The sequence below is a fragment of the Eleginops maclovinus genome, chromosome 22, assembly GCF_036324505.1.
Source record: "Eleginops maclovinus isolate JMC-PN-2008 ecotype Puerto Natales chromosome 22, JC_Emac_rtc_rv5, whole genome shotgun sequence".
NCBI lineage: Eukaryota > Metazoa > Chordata > Actinopteri > Perciformes > Eleginopidae > Eleginops > Eleginops maclovinus.
The window spans coordinates 12,627,769-12,650,660 of NC_086370.1; the positions used below are offsets into that span (position 1 = coordinate 12,627,769).

The 22,892-nt window shown below is 39.5% G+C and overlaps 2 protein-coding genes across 2 annotated transcripts in view; one reads left to right on the forward strand and one right to left on the reverse strand.

The window, feature by feature from the left end:
• khdrbs2 (KH domain containing, RNA binding, signal transduction associated 2) overlaps positions 1–10,353 on the forward strand; it is a 79,711-nt gene extending 69,358 nt beyond the window's left edge. Inside the window, exon 10 of the mRNA XM_063875593.1 lies at positions 10,245–10,353. The gene's annotated coding sequence lies outside the window, so the exon portion shown is untranslated. The remainder of the gene's footprint in view (positions 1–10,244) is intronic.
• prim2 (DNA primase subunit 2) lies at positions 1,269–22,594 on the reverse strand. The gene is made up of 14 exons (XM_063875587.1): positions 22,323–22,594; positions 21,082–21,231; positions 20,868–20,980; positions 20,235–20,329; positions 20,015–20,135; positions 19,365–19,460; positions 18,055–18,192; positions 15,772–15,839; positions 14,298–14,370; positions 13,833–14,018; positions 6,035–6,161; positions 5,726–5,808; positions 2,900–2,968; positions 1,269–1,589 (listed from the first exon to the last, which is right to left on the reverse strand). Exons 2-14 carry the CDS (start codon positions 21,224–21,226, stop codon positions 1,368–1,370), a joined length of 1,536 nt encoding a protein of 511 aa, XP_063731657.1. The 5' UTR covers positions 21,227–21,231; positions 22,323–22,594; the 3' UTR covers positions 1,269–1,367.
• Between the last annotated feature and the right edge of the window lie 298 nt (positions 22,595–22,892).

Below are 22,892 nucleotides of genomic sequence, written 5' to 3' on the forward strand. Positions count from 1 at the left end.
GCACGTCAGCTTCCATACGAAGCTCATGCAACAAATGTTGCAGTCGGGTCCTGGATTACATTTCTTGCCCTTTTGGATAACACACCATCCCCAGAACACCTCTCGCCCATGTAATGAGCAAGGGAAGGGAACAAATCGCACGATGAAAGAAAGCAAGGTCATGACTAATGATTGTAAATCCATTTGGAAGAGATAAACAGCGTCCTAGTCAACTGCATGCCCACGGTCTAAGAAAGTGCCAGCTTTATCAAATATAGTCATGCACAACCAAATATTAAACATCAAGGGTGTCTTGCTGACAGCAGCCCGGCTTTCTAGTTTCCTTATTATACTGGGTAAATCCTCTCTGTGTCAAGCACCATGCCTGGATTTTAAGACCTAATTTAATTCCAACTATGTGCATCTCTGGTGCAGGCCGCGTGTTACAAGCGTGAGACGCTGATGAACTGTGGAGTGAGCGTCAAGGACTTCAAAAAGAAAAGCCTGCAGAAGATATGTGACTAAGTGCTATGATTTCTTTTTACATTCGCCCCCCGCGGGGAGATAACATTTGATTTAAAATTCAAAATCATTAAATTACAGAAAGAGGTTTTCATTTATACATTCAATATTTCCCTTGGCCTGCTGGAAAACACATTTGTATTCATGTAATTCAGGGCTACCTGTTCAGTGCCCCTAATTGGATCTAAAGTTAGTAATCTAATAAGCGCATATAGTAAGAGTAGAGATAAAAGCCCACAATCATAGAAGGTTCCCGACTTTCAGACTGCGGTTATTTTTCACAAATTATGGCAAACAAAGGTGTAAGAGAAGGTTTAAATACCTCCTGAGCACGTATGCTTTGAATAAATCGCATTGTGCACTGTGAGGCAATATTCCAAGGCGGCATAATACAGCTGTGGAAATTGTTTATTTTCATCCATCTTCCTGCCACCATTCATCCATTCTCCTGCCAGCAAATACAATGACATTGTTTCTGAGACAGCTGGGTAATGTTCTAGTCACCACCCTCACAACCACATCCCTGCCAAAACCCTGTGCACTGAGCCATCTGAGTTCAGACTGGAGTAAAAACAAAGAAAGAAAAACCAAAGAGTGCTTTTAACACTGCAGAAATACTGTCATTGTGTCACTGACATAACAAGCAATTTAAGGGTAGAAAACTTGGAACACTGTCCAGGCAACTCAAAGCCTGTTGTGCTGTGGCATTATAATAAGAAAAAGTGGAGAGACGACTGGAATGCAACTTTTTATTTTAACATCTCATGTACAGTGACTTTAAAAAATGTTACACCATTTCAAAATGAACCCGATCAAACATAAAGTCATCAAAGAAAGAAAAAAAAGTATAACAAAAAAGAAGCAAATCAGGCATCTTGAAAGAAAGAATCGAGGTCCTCCGTCATCTCGGCCTCGTCTTGTGTGTTCGCTGCTGCCTCTGGAGCCGCGCTGGGTCCTCCGGTGGGGATTTCCTGCGGCTTTTGCGGCGCTTCCGTCTCTCGCTTTATCTCCTTGCCTCCGCCCAAAGCTTTCTGGCTCTCTATAAAGTACTGGTTGGGGTGGTTGAGCGAGAAACTGGCATCCTCAACCTGCCCAATAAAATGCAAACACAAGAGAGAAAGGACAAGAGGAAAATGAGAATAGCAGTCTTTGTTGTTAGCATACCAATTTATTGACTCAATGTTATCACCTTGTATAAAATAGCCATGAAACATCTGCTTCATTGGCAACCATGTGGGGTGTTTTGCTAATTTACTAAAAATCCAATCATTTATTAACGATGATGAGGACAGCGAGCTTACTTTGCCAAATTAGCGAGCTAATTCAATGAAAAGATGAAATGCCCTTTCAGGAAGTAAAATGTCAAAATCGCTCATGAGGAGTAAAAACCTATGAATCAATTTACAGATGAAGCTGGAGCACTTTTGAATGCTCTTTCTGTGAACTTTTACATCATTTTAAACAGTTGTGTAATTGAAATTGATGTTATTGAAACCATTAATGTGAATGAATGTTTTAATTACTGGGAAAGGCTTGCAGGAGACATTTCACTCCGCTGCTTCCACCTGTAGCCTTTAGAGACATTGTGGATGTTTGATTCCCTTTAGGGCAATAATGCAGGGATTTAAGTTCTTCCTATAAAAATATTATATTGCATCTGTGCGGCTGAAGCGAACGGTAATCAATGTGCATCACATAAAACGATACTTGTGCTACAGATTTCTAACCAAATGATTAATTTTACACATGACTGCAGAACATAATCTAAATGAATAAACATGTTATGGCATTTTTCATTTAAGTAGGATTAGAGGAGTGTATTCCCCACATATGGCGCCATTATTTGAACACCAGTGTGTCACATGTTTGAAAGAGTTATAGTATGTGCCAAGTCCTGCAGTGAGTTCCTAAAGTGCTCTTGTGAAATGTTCAGAACAAATTACAGCCGGTAACACAGTGCCATTCCATGTGACTCAGCATGTTATATTACTGTAATACTATGATTTTTCACTGATTCACACAGCAACCTTGTGTTTTTATTAACCCATCCAACCACTAAACTGTGTACTAATCTCAGTCCTTTTGACAACGTTGTTGCTTTTTCTATTTTCTGTGAAACGAGCACTGTGAGTGTGACTGAAAGGGGTGATGACTCAAGTATACCAACTAAAACAGATTCACTTATTCACAAGGGGTATCCACGCATGGCCAAATTAATCTAAAATGTTCTAATAAAGCTATACAAATTAAGTGGCTATAACAACCAGCTACTGATTGAGGAGATGACAGCTCAGGGTCTCTCCTGAGCGTCCATGCATGACGTGTATAAGGAGCAAACCCCTGCCTCTGATACAGGTAGCCCCAGTTACTGCCTACTTCAAAATACACCTGCACTTACATTGTGTGTCTGCTCAAAGTACTTTTGGCAGGCCAGCTGATAGTGCATCCCTTTAACCAGCTCCAGGATCTGCATAAGGAAAAGACAAAAGATGATGGCAAGTTAGGGATAAAGCTTAGATACTCACTCACATATGTCAAGATAAATTGTTGCAGCTCTGCATTCAAAATGGTTTTAAAAAGACACTGAGTCTAATCAAACACACCTCATAAATTACAGCAGTGAAAGAGACTTAGAGACTTTTGAAATGCAGTTAAAACATTACCAGGCTTATTTGGGCTGATTTAAATATTCATACCATGAGTCAACTCTTTGTAGAATACATTTTGGCAACGCTTGTACCTCATTGTAAATCTCACCTTTTGAGTTTCCTATAATTTCTTTCTGATTTTTCTTAAGCTCTGCAGGGTTAAAAAGAGAGAATGCTAGCAGGTATTTTGAAGCCCATGCTTTGGCTGGCTCACATAAGAGCTCTCACTTCTCTTGTACTTAAATCACTGTAGTGCCAGTGTGACTCTATACTGAGGGTGCCTGCTGAAAACTAAATCCAACGTCTACTGAGGTATTTTGCTCCTTTATAATTCCCTATATACCTGAAGGCTGCCTCCAGCATGATACCGCCACAGGCCTGCTCACCACCAGGGCTGGTGTGACCAAGTCTCTGCCTGATGATGCAGTTCATATTATTGGTAAATGGAAAACCGGGAACATTAGCAAAAGTTCACAGAAAGAGTGATATTTAAAAGCAGCTCGGATTTATACAGGAGAAAGATATATTGCTGGTGTGATATCAGTACTCAACTACAATTATGGAGCTTCACTCTGGACTAGAAAGTTCTTAGGAAGCTCTGGTTATTTATTTGTACCGGTAGGTAGATTTGGTTTGCGGTAAAAAGACAAGGTATCCATCGTCAGCGTCACAAGTTTCAAACAACACAGACAAATCGTTAAAAAGTACCCCAGGCTCCAGCACATTGAAAACAATTAGAACAAACATGGACAATCGAACAAACAAACAAACAAATAAATAAATTAATTAATTAATTAATTAATAGGCGTTGCTAACACAGCATCTTTGTGATGCTGCTACAACTTGTCCACCCAAGCGGTGGCTGCTACACCTTTGGACTATTAACCTTTCTGCCCAGAGACACAAGCAGAGACTCAGTGTGGGAATCATTTAACATGTAACCACATGATGAATCCACAAAACACTGCGAAAGCTGTATGATCATATCATTGATACATGTGCCTGTGTGGATAGACATTTTGTAAAGACATGTATGGATGATTCCTAATCCATTGGTTTCCCTGCCTTAAGGCTTTATATTAGGTTCCATCAGTAGGTCAAAGTTTCACTTATTGTATTAAATATAATCTACTATACATTTGCCTAACAGTGCAGAACTGCTGTGTTTGGAAAAGTTTACTGTAAGGGTCATGGGGATAAGGATCATACAGATCCACAAAGGCAGCGTTTCTTCTAGAAAATAGAACGAGGGCGCTAACGTCACCTCCGGTCCAAATTATGCCCCGCCCACTTTCCGGCGAAAATACTGCATTAGAGCGAAGCGGAAAATAATAGTTTCTTCATGTCTAAAAGCTACTGAGTCATATATTGCACCTCAAACAACAAATAAATCCGGAGTAATGGTTTCTTTACTTCCTCTACAGAAAAAAGGTGTAAAAGCGTGGTAGAAAAATTGCTTTTGGTCTCTACAGCTAATTTCCCTATTCATGACAACTGTGAGGAGGGTGAAGTTCTATATAACGCTCCCGTTTTAATTATATTAAGGCTTAAAGTTATGCATAATTAAGGGCTTGGTCGCTTTGATACAGGTTAGCGCCGTCAGTGGGCGCTAGCCGCTAGTTGTCTGCTCTGCTAGCTCCGCTAACAGTCACTGCACTTGACCTGTCGGACATGTTGGTGGTGTTGGTGCCTTTTGAATGCAAATATCAGACATAATATGGCTTGCTGTGCGTTTAATTGTTCTAACAGACCGTCCAAGAAGTCTGGTCTCCAGTTTTTTCGGCAAGTGAAATTTTATTATTATTTTATTTATATTTGAGCACCGTTAGCACTAGTTATCAGTGTGTCTGCTCCATAGAATGTATAAAGTATCGCCTGCTCACTTGTTAGATTAGCTCGTTAGCGAGCTAATTACCTGTGGGTTCGCCTTCGAGCAAGACGCCCACGATGCGAAACGGGAGCGCCACCTTGCCGCTGGAGAAAATACTATCGCATGAGAGAAGCATACGGTAGCATGTAGCCTAGCTTGGAAGCCTTCGCTAGCTTGGTAGCTTCGAGCTAGATGGGCGTGTTTCAGTAGCCACGCCCGCTTCAGATCCAACCCTATGTCCGTATTTGGATTAGCCGGGAGCGGGCGGGAGGTAGACTGAGAAGATGTCGACGGTGGGAGTCGCCCACTTTGAGCTTCATTACGGCTCTTCACAAACCTATGGGTGACGTCACGGATACTACGTCCATTATTTGTACTGTCTATGCCCGACATCCATCCCCTATTTATTCAGAGCTCTGTAAAAACTAAAAGCTGTGTGTGCCGTCTCACGCTCTATTTGACATGATTTTCATATTTTTGGACTAATGATACAGTTTTTGACAATCAGAAATATTGTTTTCTTGCATCATGTTAATATTTTACGGGGAGTAAGTGGCATTTTGGTAAGAGGGCGCAGCGCCCCTGTTACCCTGTTTTGACCAAACCTTGGTGAGGATCATGCAGATCCACTGGTTAAATTAAACTGTTATCTTATTTTCGGAAATGTATAAAAGATGTTGTGATATAGACCCTGGACGGCACCCACCTGACTGATCCCACTGGGAGACACTTTGTAGACCTGGAGCTTCTGCTTCAGCAGCTCTGGGTCGCTGTGACGGAAAGGACATCCTACAAACATTAAATAAATAATGAATTAGCACAACAAATGTTTCACTCATGGAAGGAAGATTAAATACTCAACATGTAGAAACTATATTTAGATAATTGGGTAATGGTGACCACAGTCACTTGTGTCACTGTTCCCAGGGAAATGACTTTAAATAAAAGGCTGATAATGGCTGTCGAGCGGTTTATCGCATGGGTAATTGCTTCTTCCAACAGAACATCAACTCACCATGATGGTCGCCTTGGCTGGGTGCGTTTGATAGAATCACCTTCATGCAACTGTAGGGGGTGTAGTCTGTTCGCTTGCCTTCTTTGCCAAACATGTGGCGCACGCTGTAGGCATATGCTTTGTCAAACTACAGAGAGGGAGAGAGGGAGAAGAAAGCAGAGAGGAAGAGAAGGCATCAGTGAGGATGAGAGTGTAAGACGGACAAGGTTGGGGTGAAAAGAGACATTGTCATACATCAAGTCAGTTTTGACAGGGTGTTTTCCTCCATGAAATATAGAGCTATTAGAGCCAACCTGCTGTAGAGGTGTTTCCACACAGTAGATAAGAGCTGAACTATGGATATCACAGATTAACCATCTTTACCTTTGATTGATTTTGCCACCTGCCCTAAGCGTACTTTGATAAGATACAAAGACTATATTTTAACATTAAAAAAACACGTAGTACTGAAAATATAATGTACTAGTATTCACTGCAATGTTAACTTGTTCTATTCTATGAGGTTATTTGTCTTGTTGCAATTGTTTAAAGGTCCCCGCTTGTGCAAAATGCACTTTTTGATATCCTTAATACATAAATGTGTGTCAGAAAATACAGCCATCTCTCTTTTCCTCCTTACCCACATCTCTAAAAACGGGGGTACAAACGAGCTGTTCCACATTTGCTACCGGTATGACGTAATAACCGAAATGTGGGCTGGCTTTACATTGAACTCCTGGCAACGTCCCGCCAACGTGACACCTCCCAACCTATCATCTGCAATATACAGTCGCAACCTGAATCCCTCCGCAGCACGCCTGTGTGTCTGTGCAGGATGTCTGCAGGAGGGACTTAGAGTTATTGGATATATAATATTTATAAAGTCACTGTTCTAGTGGTAAATACTGAGAAGTGTTTCAGAAATAATGCCTGATGTGGTTTGGAACACAATATGGCATTTAATCATGGCAGCATTTAGCTGAGTTTCTCCATTAGAAACTTCTCTCTTCAGACAGAGAGCTGCATGACGCTCCAAAGGGGCGTGGCCAGCTTCAGCTCAGCTCAAATTTAAAGCAACAGTCACAGAATCAGCACTTCAGGAACAGGGCTGAAATAGAGGGGTATGAGGCATGGGTACAGTGGGTGATCTGTTTGGTATTTTGAGCAAAACACTTCACAGACATGTTTTGTATAGATATTGCCATACAATATATTGTTTAAATATAGCATAATAGGAGACTTTGTTTAAATGAATAGGGGCATGTGAAGAGCTGAAATTATTCAAAGTACCATACTATTTCAAGGTATTTCTTTTCAGTATCTTTATATTATGCTCATTTTAACCTATACTCCATTATATTTCAAAGGATATAATTAGACATTTCACTCGACTCCATTAATTTGCAGCTATTTAACAAGTACAAGAAGTGTAAAGTTGAGACCCTTTGTGACATTTCAGGTGTCTATTAGTTGTTAGAAATTTTATCAGAGGCATATTTACCAGTTAGACTTCCTCGTGTGTTTATTTCAATATTTTACAGCTGAAAGGAAAAAACTGTTTTTATTTAAAAACTCAGTATTTATTTCATTGCCCATCTCAAATCCTCTCCATGTTGTGACTCATTGGAGGTGGGCAGACGTTTTTAAATAGAAATCGCTGGACGTACCAAATCAATCAAACTGTTCGAGAAAAATCTTCATATTATTTCCCACGAAGCTGCACATAAAAGTCAAGGTTACTCTGTCAATAAACTACAAAGAGCCAGGAGTCTGTAAAACCTTCACACATCTTCTGTTCAGGTTGTTTCAAACCCAAATACTCAACCCTATTTTTTTATTTGTTCATTGTCCACAATCTTTACTCCTATTGTACGTACAGAGTTCATGCAACCATTAAAAACGATTTACAGCCTCTAAAGCCAAACAGTAAAGTACACACAGTGTGCTGAACACAATCATCACGACTGCTCCCATCATAACACATTAATGCTGTAATAAAACCCTTGAACTTGCTAATGTGACAAGCTGCAGCGGCAATTCACAAATCCATAAAATCTTCTGGAAGTACAATAAATCAAATATTAATTATGTAGAGCAGTGAAGGATTGGAGAGGCCGTTTCCTGATTTAGGACCCCCCCCACTCTATTAAAACAGATCCTGAAACTCCACTGGCACTGAAGTGTGTTTAATATGTATTATGTAAAGTAATTAGGACATAAAAAAAGATCCTATGTGGTATGAAGGAGTCATACCAAGACTTAGAAATTCTAATTTATTAAACTTTAACTTCCAGGTGAGACTGAGGTGGTCTGACTTTTATGCTAAAAATTGTGGGAAAAAAAAGTATAACTAACTTTTTGAAATATGGATTAACCATAGACAGATTACAAATGGTTAGAAATTGACGTTCGTTCACAATTTGTCCCCTTTTTACTCCACATACTAAGTACTACACATAAGACATTTTCAGTGCTCCTTTTAATCGCCAACTGTGTTCCTACATTTCAGCCTACACTTCAGATAATCCTGGATATAGTCTCAGCGCAGTTGACCTCCAAACTGAGAGAATTGAGAAAATCAGAGTAGAGTGTCTAAACACAAGCACAAAAGCTGCATTAACGGCGCAGAGCCACAGCTCACATCTTGGCTCATGGGGCTCCATCACGGTAACATCCCCCCACACTCTAGGACACATTCACAAAAACCCGCGGCGGTGGAGACCGAGAAATAGGACACAATCAAAGGGATTACGTACGTGTGTGTGCGTGCGTGCGTGCATGTGTGTGTAAACTTGGCATGGCTTCTTAGGCTCAGTCCACAGTGACTGGTGTGCCTGCAGCTCCAATTCCTCTTATGTGTAATACCATTAAAATACGTCCCGTTTTAATCTGCACTACAGGCTTTTTCAGAACCTAAGAACAATAAAAAGGTGAGGAACTGTAAAATCCTGCGAGTAAGCACAAGTTGAGAAGTTTGATGTTGTAGAAAGACACAGGGAAGCTTTTTTATAAAGGTCGTTTATACACAATGCACAAGTGAAAGGCATTGGAGACAAATTAGAACTGTAAAAAGTCACTGAGACGAGTCGGTTGCAGTCACTTAAAGTGTGCATCTCACCCAGTAAAGCGCTTAAAGTCAATGGAAATATAGGTGTTGCAGTCTACTGGTATTGGAAATAACTATTGTATTAAATATTGTTCTCAAGTTAATAATACACAAACCATATTCGTTTTCTCAAACGACACAATAAACATATTTCTTACGGGCATAGCGTGAATACTTTTGGCTAGATTATTAATATCTTTACAGTCCTATTTGTGATTTCTTTCTAACTATCTTGTTATTTGGCAACTACAAAAGTAAAACTAAAGAATGGATCATGTAAATAATAAAATGAATAAGTGAGTGATGGCTGAATAAATGTATCTGCTTCAGTGACTGTACACGCCGGCTCACTGTCAAATGGTTACTGGGATAGATGTGCAGGTGTGCAACCTACAAAAAACTGTATAGTGTGTCTATGTGCGTGGGTACTAAAAATGCATGTCCATGAGTGCACCTACCTGTGTGTGGTTAATGTATGTATGTAAAAACAGAGTGAAAACTGAATTTCCCTCTGGGCGATTAATAAAGGTTCATCTTGTTCTTCTTTTTCTTCTACTTTAACAGGACGGTAGCACTATTCTGCAAGCATCTCACCAAAAAAGATAAATGACCAAAAGCTTTGGAAGCTGTCCAAATATTGAAAGAGTGACCCTACTACAATGTGTTTCTCTTGTAATTTCTACAAGAGGAATTGTTATCTTTCCGATAAGAAAGTGAAGTGAAGAGTTGGGATATGTTTTTATAAAGAGGGTTGTACATATGTACTGAAAATACCAGCGATAAAAAACATGGATTTTTACCAAACTATAAGAGCTGTTAATATAAAAGTGTCACCCAAAGAGAATCTTGCATTGTGGAAAGGACCCCAGAGCAAACCAAAACTATGCTGTGAAACACTGTGTCAGTCGGTGCACATTAATTAACCTGAAGTTCCATCTGTAAAACAAGCAGTTCCAAAGCGGCCCCTCCCCCGAGGCAATATGACACACGGAAATTCAGTTCAAATAGAGACTCCTCCAAATGAATAGGTTAACTTTTGTGGCAAGAAAAATGGATAGATCAAGTCGATTTTGTCTGTTTTATCTCTTCTTCTAGTCTAATATTACATTGCCTTTTTTCCTGCAGGCCTCCCTCTCGGCATCGCTGCCTCCCATCTTCTTCCTGTGCCAGCCGCATACTAATGAGCAGGCTTTGTGCAGCACGCCACAAAGTGCAGTCCCTGACTTAACACATACATCATTGTGAGAGCCGGGATATGGTCAGCAGCATTCTGCCTCTTTGCTGTGGAGCACGAGCTGGGTGTTGTGTGCAGCCCATCACACTTTCTCTGGAAGATGGTACAAGGACGTAAAGCTCACCAACATAAAGCCAGTGTACAGTAGTAGCCATGACGTTCTCACTGAGGGTAGAACTACAACTAGCAATTATTGTCATCTATAAATTGTTTGGTTCGTAAAAGTCAAGACAAAGAGAAAAATGTCCATCCCAGTCTCTCAAAGCCCAAGGTGATGTCTTATGTCTTGGTTTGCCAGTTCCAAACACAAAGACATTCACTGAAATAAGATAAAAACCAGAGAAAGGTTGGACGTCAACATATATTAGAGAAGCTGTGGACAGACTCTTCTTCCTAATTCACAATTACATGATCAAAATAGTTACTTTTTTGTTTTATTAACCAGTGGCTTAGTCTGTAAGTGCTTGGACTGGGGTCCAAAAGGTCGCTGGTTCACGTCCCGATTGGACCGAAAAAAATCGAGTGAGCTGGTAGCTGGAGAGGTGCCAGTTCTCCTCCTGAGCCACTGCCAAGCAAGGCACCAAACCCTGAAACTGCTCGCTGGCGCCGGGTACCTGGCAGCCTCCCTGTTCTGCCACCTGTCCTGCATGTGTGTGGTTGTTTGTGCATGTATATCATCTGTGCGTGTGCATGTATATCCTCCCTGTGTGTAATGTGTGTAAACACTACAGGGTGGGGAAAGAAATGTCCCTGTAAGGGATTAATAAAGTATATCTTATTTTTATTCTTCAAAGCTGTCAATCAGGGGCTAATATCAGGTATTATGACAGGCCAGTGTCAGAGCTCACAAAAGATGTGATGTCAACAATAGCGTTTGTTTAACATAGTTTAATGCAGAGTGAAACCATTTCAAAGAGCTCCACAACTTATTGGTGATATTGCAACCTTGTAAGTTCTCTGCAACATTTCTCTGTGTCCTGATTGCACTCCTTGGTACTCATTGAAATAAAAGGAAAAACAAAAGGGATGAATTTTTAGAGGCAGGGAATAATAACAGAGTTCACTGTGAAGATTGTGTAGAGTGGCGTGTTAAGAGTATGAAGGTTTTTGAAGCTGAACTAAAGATGATGGGGTGCAGACGTCTGGCCCGTGTATTGAAACAGCTCTCTTTGTAACCTTGACTTCTTTGTGAGATTTTTGCAGTTGGCAAATTCTTCAAAAGATTGGATTGAAATGTGTTGGTTTATTGGTTGAATGATCTTAAATCTTCATCACTAACAATAGTACTGCTTACTTTTCTGTGTAAATCATGTCTTGTACTATTTCTATATGAATGTACTTTTCTCTCCACCTTTTCTCTCCACTCTCTTCAAACATGTTTCTTTGCAGTTAGCAAAGAGACAACATATCTGATCTTCGAACAGCTCAAAACATTAAGGACTGTATCTGTGTGTCCGCTTCACAAGTATTTGATGTTTTTTACATCTGAAACTGTGGCACCAGCATGAAAGAGGAGCTCATGATCTTCTCAAAATATGCCAGGATGCTTCCTCTGTCTGGTTCAACACGTGTTAGAACACTACCTGCAGTCACATGCCAGGCCGGAGATCCACTGCTACAGATCATTATCGGAAGATGTGGCTGCTCCACCACACACTGTGCCAGTTCGGGGCCCTGGGTCTCTATTTAACTCACGGTGAAATGATTTCTTGGCACTCTTCTTCCACCCTGTTAATACTGAATCGTCTGATGAGAACCTAAAAATGGAACACGTGTGTGACATGTAGCGATGCTTTATCAGTGGAAGTCAGCTGGATGGTTAGATTGACAAAGATTTCCTTTAGTTTTTACTTTTAGATACGAGTTAGAACATGTTTATTAAAATTACAAAAGCAGCTCACATGGGTGATTTAAGTTTCACATTTCTTACAGTGAAATGAGGTCATGCTTTTTTTTTTATATCCTCCCATTAGTACTCCAACTAGCTAACAGTTTTGTCGGATGGATATGTATATTACAAATTCAGCTATCATAAACATATTCATAGACGCAACAATAAAACTAAAATATTTGGTGACAACCTCCTCACTGTATTTAGGACACCTTTGGGAGTTCATAATCAACGTTATGGCGGCAAATAATGATTTATTTGTCTAAGAAGTGTAACAAAACAATGAAAAGGTCTTTAACTCTTAAAGGATTATCTAAATAGTTGCAGATTCAATTGTAATCATCGTTTCAGCTCTAGTTGGGATCCTTAAACTGTAACTCCAAGGGTTTTTTTATTTTGCATTTAAATCATTTTTATTTCTATAGCACAGAATAAAGTTCAGTCACTTGGAAGTTAATTTTCATGGTTCAAGCACTTCAGAGTCCATCTTGTAAAAGACATAATATCTCAACTGGGGATTCCTAAGTGGCTGTGCTGAGGGGGAAGCATGAAGAAAAGTAAATATCTTCTACACTATCTGTGCAGTTATCTATATAACATGCAGTGACAGCTTATTGAATGAGTACATGGTTCAGAGGTTAGACCTTGTAAAATCAGACAAGCTGTTGAACCACACATCTACAGGTATCTAATAGATCAGAATCAGGAACAGACCAAACAATGCGGGTGATAGTTAACAAAATCATGTCAGGACTATTGAGTTGTTAAACTATTGCCTTTCATTCAGTAGTGATTCCCTTCATGCAGAACACATGTTGTGTTAACTCTGACTTCTACTAAGAGACATTATATCTGAACACACACCTCCACAGTACTCTGCTCAAATAATGGAACCAGTGAAGTTCCTTTTAAGTCATGCAGCTTTGATGGGGCCGCTTCATCATGAATGAAACAGCACCACCCATTTAATTGTTGAACAGCACTCCAGGAGAGAGGAGGCACTCAGACATTGAGACATTTGTCCCAACAGTCCACTGATGTTCAAACAAAATCCTGTCTGGGTATTTTAAATCAGGTTGTATAACGCTTAGAAGATGAAAACTAAATGACTTTTTATTGGAAAAAAGACCATTTTACCTAGTTTTGAAAATAATGTTGGACAAGTATATCAACAAACACAACAAATGTGGGCATCACTGGATTATTGAATCATTGTTATTCATTTCTTTATAATCTTACATCTAATTAACACCTAAAGGTATGAGATCATGGCTTTTGACATAGTTATGCAACTTTTCAGAATACGTCTCTTTTCTTCGTCTGTAACACGGGTCTGGGTCGCAGTAAGGCATTGCTCAGCGAGAGTATTATGTAATGAATATCTGCCAAATCATATTTAGGAGATGCCGATTGATGTCTCACAAAGCCGACTTGACGACACTCCGCCAAAAACAGGGCAATGCTATTTTCTTTGGGCTACATTAAGCACTCAGATTAGTCAGTTGTGGTTTGAAAGTGTCTTTGTTAGGACAGCTAGCAGACCGGGGTACAGAACCCACATTTGTATTAGTTGTGTTTCCAACATTACCTTGTCAGCATCCACTTTGCCTTTGATGAACTCTGACCTCCAGAACTGCAGGGCTTGCTCCAGGGAGAGGCCGATGCCTTTGAGGAAGAGGCCGTACTGCATGCGGCCTCCATGACGAAGATGGTGGTTCTCTCTGAGGCTCTGGTGGATCTGCCTCATGCAGAGCGGGAAGGACTTTCCTGAAAGCTGGGAGCAGAAAACATAAACGACTTTCATACCGAAATTTAAATAACTCCATCTGTACCTGTAAATATGTCTTTTTCTAGATGTTTAATTTACTCCATGAGAGGACCAACATATTACACAATGTGAAGTGATTTTATTAAAGCTAAAGCTTGCACTAAATACACTTTTATTCATGTATAGCTCTTGGCCAACAGAAATGCTATACAAACACCCTGCGCCCCCCGGCAGAAGGGCACCTTGAACCTGACATTTGAAGAATAGATGGTCAACGCAACTTACTGAATCAATTTGTTCCAAGGAGATTTTCCCTACATTCTTCTGGATGCTGTAATCCTGTCCCACATAGGCATGACTAAAAGAAGAAAACATATTTAAATACATATTAGGACTGTGACAAATAAGCAAATGTTTATAACAGTAACAATGTGGAAAGCAATCAGGGCTTCTACGAAATCGGATTATATTTGTTTCCAAAAATGCAATCAGCAAGTACAGACTGGACATTAAAGACTGGAAAGAATCATTACAAAAGTAAATAAAAACATCCCCTGGGACACCCTGCCAAATAAATAAATAAACTGATAAGCTGTTGATAAACTGATAATCGTTCAATTCTTAAGTCGATGACTTTGGCAACCCATTGAGTTGCGTATGGCAGTGCTTTACTTCTCATTGTGTTCCCCCCACCTCACAGATTAGTGGCCTGCCCACTAATCTCAGCCGCCTACCCCTTAATCCCCATCAACAATCGGGCAACATGACTTCTTCCACCCTTATTTTCATGTTCTTACTTTCATCTAAAGTGAGATAAACCCCCTCACTGCGCTGTGAGCCGCTCTTCCTTTCTTTTCAAGCTGAAATGAAGGCAGCTGCTATTAAGCCATTTTTAATATAAACTTGTGTGCTGTTGCTGATCTAGTTTAAAGTTAAACATCCACATAACCGTACAGTGGTGTGTGAGACGGATCTGTGAGAAAAAGCTCAAATCTAGCCTATAAATCTGTAAAGTTTATTCCAAGCAGTGCCTGATTTGGTGAAACTGTTTTCAACATGGCAGCCGGGTCAGACTTCCTCCTCTTACAGCAGAAAGGTTCACTAAATTATGTTTCTGACAACGTTTCAGATAAGAAGTTGTCAATGCAGTTGCAGAATCTTGATCTATTTTTGATAACAGCTGCTTAGTTTGGCAGCTTGATCGGAATCCAAAAGCAGTTATTGACACTGCCCTGCTCTGATTAGTGGTTTCTCCGGAACCTGATTTCTTCATAGATAATCTCGTCTCTGCTGTCAGAATAAAGTGACGTTTGAGCAAATATGAAATTACCAAACTATATCGTTTAGGTATCTTGGGGGGGTTAGTACGTTTATTAGCTGTTGTAGTATCTAAAAGGAGATCTTGTCTTGCTTAATTTCAGTCAGTACTAGTGGGCCTCTGACAGCAACATTGTTTTTTTGATCAATATGGGACTGAAACGACCACCCCCATGGGACAAGATGGAGATGTCCTGTAAACGCACATGTTCTTAATCACCTCAGAGTAATTCTAACAGTATGAATCGTTAATGCTGGACACGTAGCCTAGGACCAAAAGTTCCCACAACATCTGGACTTTTGAACAGGGACAGATTGGGTGTACTCGGACCAAGACAAGCCTCCAACAATCTCTGGTGCCAAAGATCAATCGTGCTAAATGTGTTTTTCACCGGAGCCCTGGCAAAGTGGCAGCGAAGTTATTAATCCCACTGCTGCTTACCTGAGGTGGTTGAGGAGCGGTTGGAGCCGTTCATCAGAATGCACCGCTGGTAGCGAGCGGGCTGTGAGCTGCAGATGAGATGGACACCATGTTAGCAATGGTAAATAGTGTTGGTCAAAGGACAAGAACAATCGAAGATTGCACGTTAAAGGCAATCATTTCGAACCACACATAACAGTAATTAAAACATCAGGCCACAGATTAGTTACTCAAGCAATTTGAAGTCAACTGCATCAGTTAGTGAACGTTTCACTGCAGCTGTCCGGTGATTCTTTACAACCACCCCCCCCCACACACACACACATTCTGCCTCAGTCTAAACACGTAGTTCAGCTTGTTGTGAACTCTCAGTTGAATGTCTGACCATATCCCGGCCAAAACAAAAAGCTGTCCATTCTAAATGCTTTATAAACATGACTAACCCAAGCGAGAGTCAAAAACTTTCTAAAACTGCCTTAGACATACACAAAATACGCTTTAATATAAACCATTTCTGTCCAAACAAACATCCCACCAACAATTGGAGTCAAATGTAGAAACAGCTTCCAACTCCATGCCTTAATAATGGCACATATTTCCACAATGGGTCCTTCTTGTCCCCAGTGGAAGAGAATTACTATTAGTGCTAACACAGAAACAATCATAACAAACAGTCAAAATGGCACCGTTACAAGAGAAAAAAGGTTTTGGGAGTGCTATTCCATTCCAGCAGTTAGTCGTCCGGATAATTACCAGAAAATGGGAAAATGGCAGGACTGGGCTGAATTGCTCTTTTATTAGTTTTTTCTTTTGTAATCTAGAAAAAATGCTTCGTTCTGTCCCACGATGGAGGACAAGTGTTAAAGCAAATCAAGTTCATGTTGAGGCAATGACTTTCACATAATCTAGTGTCAAGTCGGGATTTGAAAATGACTTTTAGACGTCACTATTGTGTGAATCTGCCAGTTAAGCACATCCCAGTTTGCCAGAGGTGAGTTTTAGTTGAGTGCTTCAATTTGCCACTGGGCATTATGCATCCCAGGCTGGACAGAGTGCATTCTTTGTCATGAACGCAGAAATGACACGTTAAGGCACTGATTGAAGGTGACAACACAGTTAATTACAAGTTTGTGAACAACACACCACAATCGCCAAACATGAAAAGGACCTTTGTTCAAACTGCCAAATCATTTTCTACGAACAAAGCAATGAACCCCCAGTTTCAAAGTGGAATCAAACGGCTGCTTTGGAAAGGCATTGCAGTGAGTGGCTCTACACTTTAGCTGGGAAACTCAAAATATCACGTAGCGACCAGAGCGAAATATACAAGTCGACAAGTACTATCTAAGGTTTAAGCTATGATAAGCTTAGATTGTGTGTATAAATTAGGACACAATATTGCATCCAATAACTTCCACACTGTACAATTTAAATATTAAAATAGCGTAATGAATACATTATTCTCCAGAGACGTATATTTACTTTAGATTTCCTGTTCTGATAATGATGACAACACATACAATGTACATACTTGTACGTAGATTAAAAGACTGAGATTCCAGGAAGGACTTCCAGGTCTTTTTGGTTGCATATTTTATCGCTGTGACTTTGATTCGCCTGCATTTCAGTTTTCTTGCAGCTCGTTAATAGGAACGCTTTTTGTATAAACTACAAACAGTAGTGGGACTGCCTATGGTTGTTGAGCATGCTTTTTGCTGTTCCCTAGTCATTACCCCTCACAACGATTTAAGTGAAGTGGTTGTCTCCTCACATGTATTATAACAATGCCTCTAGACCCTGAGATACCATGTTCAATGTCCCTCGGGGAATCAATGCAGCGCACAAGCATGCTGAAATTGTTCATAGAACTACTCCCACAGCCTTTAAAAAAAACATCATGCCCTGAAGGATAATGAGCACTTTTACACTAGCTGTCCCCGCTGTTCCCTCCAGACATTTCATGCCATGTGTGCATACTTATTCCCCTCATTTCAACCCTGAGTTCCTCCTGTTTCCCACAGGGCATTGAAGGGAACAACCATGGCTGCAATTTAAGAATTTGCCTTATTGTATACCGAATGTATTAATACAAACTACATGTAGAGGGTGCATAATTAACATAAACACAATATAATGCAAAGTGGAGCTGTGAGTCAGAAAGGTGCATCTCTCCATCTGTAAGTCCCCATACAGTGTGTGTCGCTGTGTTCCCATAAGGTATGTAAATGAGAAACAATGTTCACACATTTTTCTGTAATGTTATTATTCATCTCTGTAAAACACTGAGGCGCTGCAAATACTTACTGCGAGAGCTTTAGATAGCCTCGTGCGGAAATCATTGATAACAATGGTGACAATATCCTGGTGGGGGATGTACACGTAGCCGGCTTTGAGGTACACTTTCCTTGTTCGCACTAGATCCAGGGCATCTTGAAATGGAACCTTTAAAATAAATCGGAATAATGAATGGATTTATTAGACAAAGATATGAATGTTCACATTGCATAAAATAAGTGTCAGGATGCTGAGGCGATCCCTTTTGCCCTTCATAGTTTGGATGCAATTCATCGAATAAGACTGTCAGCAAGAAGCTTTAAATGTAAAGTCAAGTAGCAGGCCATTACACTTTCCCCATTGCTCTCATTATGTGAACATACAACTGTAGACTTACATGCATTCGAATGTGAAATGATATTAAATATTATTTAAGCAAGAAAATCAAGACTCAGGAGGGGAAATTCTACATGTGAAGGACTAGAAGAATTCTCCTATAAGCCCATACAAACCAATCTTTGCTCATTTATAGTTCATTTAATAAGATGGTCTTTCTCCTCCTGACAAAATATTGCCTCAAAAAGGTAGGGACATTTAAATAAATCAGTGTTTTATTCCATGTTAATTCCTAGGAACAGACTTGGCAGTAACTGCTAGACTGGTACTTTTGGCCAAGTTAGGATTACACAACGTGGGTGAAACTAAAGACAAAGTGGTAATATGTCCAAGCAGAAGTCACTACAATCAAAATCCTAAACTGTGGATTAAAACACTTCATTTCTTGCCAATAGGGAAAACGTTTTCCTTGAGACTCTAGAAATGTGACACAACGGGTCACTGTAATAAGTGCAATAGCACAGTCTATACCGATGAGTTTATTGCACAATTTGACATCTAGATGACAATGAAAGCATCATATTGAGCAGCCCTAATCAAGAGCATCTCTTCTTAAGCCTTTCCAAACTGATAAAAGCCACTACTTTCAAACGCCTCACTTTTACCAGTTTGTAAATATAGGAAACACTGAAGCTTTTGAAAGTAAATGGAAGAATCACTTTCAATATAATTACAGTGGATGGTTGATCGATGATTTAAAAAATAACGTTCTCTGGCTGTCTGCTAATTTATCAATGTTAAAATTGTCATTTCTTTATTAAAGTTCTGTCATCTAGCTTATCATGGACAGAGCTCAACAGGTACTACATCAATGTAACTTGCTTCTTTATCCACTGGTGAGAACTGAAGGAATATAAATTGCAGAATATTAATGTATGAGGCTTTATGCAGGCATAGGCACATGATATCTTAGTGGTGTCCATGGAGAGGGATGAGTAACTCACTTTGTAGACGTCCTGCTCTACCACAGTAATTCCACTGAGAGCGTAACTGGAGTTGACCAGTTTATCGTTCAGAGCCTTCTTCTCCTCGACAGTAATCTGAAAAGTTATTGATGAGAATGATGAATTTCAGCGGAGAGCAGAACACGCAGAACTATGGCAGTACATAGAAGGCTGAGGCCTATGGAAACTGAACACCATTCATCAGACCAAGTTGCAGTTTTCGTCCTGGCATGACGCATTATGTGTAGATAAATTATTGAATAGGTTTTTTTCGACATTTTTCCATTAAGTATTAACCTTCATTTTATGAAAACCTGCCACAGTGCTTTACTCAACGGGAACTGAAGGCACACTTACAACCCAGAGAGGAACTAAACACATGAGAGTAAGAATGGCTGTGACTGATAAAAATAGCACTTATGTACATTTATCACCTATGACATATCATTTGGTGACAAATACATATTTCACAAAAAACCCATGGTGCAAAATACACTGTTAACATTTAAGCCCTTATAACCCTTTACAGTATTCTCTAACAATGATCAAACAGCACCATCTAGTGACATTTTGTATAAACCCTTTGAGTTACAGAATTTATCTAAAGTAAATAATAGGCTTTCATAATATTTAAATGGGGACAAACTGACCCTGTCATACTGCAGATTATTTCTGTGAAGAAATTCCAGCTTTTGTTTTGGATGCAGGTCATTGAAGCGGTAGCGGAAAAGATCAACTTCCTGTTGTATAAACCACCGCCTCAGATCCTCCCTTTACAATAAAGAGAAGGCAAACATGCATCAGTTGCATATCATTTTAAAATCACTTTTTTTTCCCCCAACAAACATTTAACAGAAACTACAGACTTACGTTTGGCAGTAGGCAAGTCTGAGAATGAAGTGGGAGATATGGTCCTTTCTGCGTTTCTCTTGTTCAGTTGGTCCATTCTGAGGTTTTCTGTCATCCTTAATGGGTTACAAGAGGAACAGTATGCTTGTAAAGACAGATGTCATATCAAAATGAGAGTGTAATCATTTTTACAGTCATGTTTACAATACCTGAATGTCCGCTTCCATTAATTTAGGCTATAGTCAAATGCAATATGTTGGCAAGTAAGCAATTACTACTATTCACACCCTATACAGAAGATGTGATTTTCATGTATGTTTATTTTGCAGTCAATCAAGAAATCAGTTGATGTTCTCAAATTCTTACATGTAAATATGAGCCTTTTTGAAGCTGTGAAGTCATTATAGAAGTCTACCCGACAGATACAACGGGTATAACTACAACTTGTTGTCATTTTGGACGCTGCACATTGTGAAGTGTATTACATGGCATCTGATTGTAATTTAAGGAAAGCAAAAGAAAAAAGTATTACAGTGTGAAGCCACAAGTACCTATATATATATATATATATATATACACACACACACACATGATGGATCAGTGCCGTGTAATAACGTTGAAAACTCTGTTGTGTGTCTTGCGAAACATACTCACAGCTTCGGGTCTGTAAAGAAAGTTCAGCGCTTTGGATTCTGTTCCCAGTTTCTTTGTGTACGACTCTGACATTTTCACATAGCTCACTCCCAAATTCTCAATGGTCTTCAACACTGCAGTGGAATTAAAATAAGACGTTATAAATGTTAAGCATTCGCATATAAGTCACATAACATTTCACATTAAGTCCGCCTGCAGGAGATCTAGGTCTTACGTTTAAGTCGTTCCACAGCAAAGGTTTCAAACTCAGTGAGAGAGATGTTTTCCAGGGGAGGCTGCCCATAGAACTGCAGAGGTTCCCCATAGAGCTCTGCCTGAGAGTTGGTGGTGAATTTCTTTCTTCTGCTAGAGAACTGCATGGTTCCTGATGGTAAGGGAAAACATGAATGCTTTAAGAAATGAAAATTAATGCATCACAAGACAATAGGCTACTACTATTCACCATGAGGGAAATATTTGAACAGTCAGAACACACAGAAACTAAAACAAATTGCATGACTTTTGTTCTCCAATGTACTATCCTTTACTGCTGTTAATACATCTATCTTACAAACACCAGGGTGCAGGCATTTGTGCATTCAATCAAGTAAAGATATGTTTGAAAGCATAATAAAATGCACACTTAGTCCGTGTAACTTTTCTGCATTCTACAAACCACACTCCAACTGTGAATAGAAGGGTCAAGACTGGGTGAATATTCATAACAGAAAGCAATACTCCCCTGTCAAAATGTTTTATGAGTGGAATAATAAAAAGATGCAAATTCGTTCATAGTGCACTGAAGGCAAAATACTTTAAGTCTTAAATAAAAATGTAAACCTCAACCACTGAGTTTAAGATAATGTACTTTTTTCGGTAGCCTCCTGCAGTTATGAATATGTGCAGTCTGTACTGCATTATATGTAGTCTATTCCATCTCATTTGAATTGTATTTTGCATTATGGTATTCTAGGATGATTAAATGTAAATGATATGTCTTTCCTTTGTTGCAAAGCACTATTCGGTGCTGTATTATTGTATGACAGGTGCTATATATAACAGTTTGTTGTTATTATTTCACAGCTGCCTTGTTGATCCCATAGATGTACAACATCTGGAAAGGTAAGAGGGATTCCACAAGAAATACAACTAAACATATCTAATGATACTAGCTAGCGATTCTTTATATAGTAATGTGTTAAGCAGTAAAATAGCTGTTACTGCCTTCATATTTAGCCTGTAACAATCAAGCTAACAAGCATGTACCCTTAGCCCTCAGTTTACAGTTCCATTAGTCAACACATTATCTGAAGCCTAGAACAGCAACGTCTTCGTGGTGAAAGGTGCTATCTTACATAAACTGATCTGGAAACTGTACTGAAGGCAGCCGACTTCTAAAACAGTCTCAGGAAACTTATCACACAAATACGACAAGTACCACAACCATAACGAAATGTTTTATTGTTGTTACATTACCGATAATATGATGGGTTGATTCTTCTCTGCTCAAGCCCGCCAAACAAAGTGGGTTGTTCAACAAACGCGGGTAAATGACGACTTTAGACCATTCAGGAAGAGAAACGCTGTCATAATGTGGGGGGCGCTCGTTTTACTTATCCGTGTGACCTACCGTGTATCTCCTGATGATAATGAATTTATATTAAAAACAAGTTAAGATAAAAGAGCTTTTACATTTTTGCACGATATCTATCAATCAGTCGCTTTGCCATACTATTTGATCCACTTTATTTTTCATGACTCCTGTTTTCGCCGTCGACATAGGTGCAAGAGGAACTTTCAGTTATCTGTACAACATAACAAGCGTACCCAGAACACGTGGTTCACCTCAGACGGAAATCCATTTGTTGTGTTAAAAATATTATTAAATTGCAAGGTTTAGGAACTGTCATTACTTGTCAAGACGCTCTCTGAACTTAATGTTAAAGGTTCACTTGTAAAAACGATAGATGGTTATTTCAATGTATGCTATTTAATGATTCTACTTCACCACATATCAAAGGGAAATATTGTATTTTTTTTTTACCT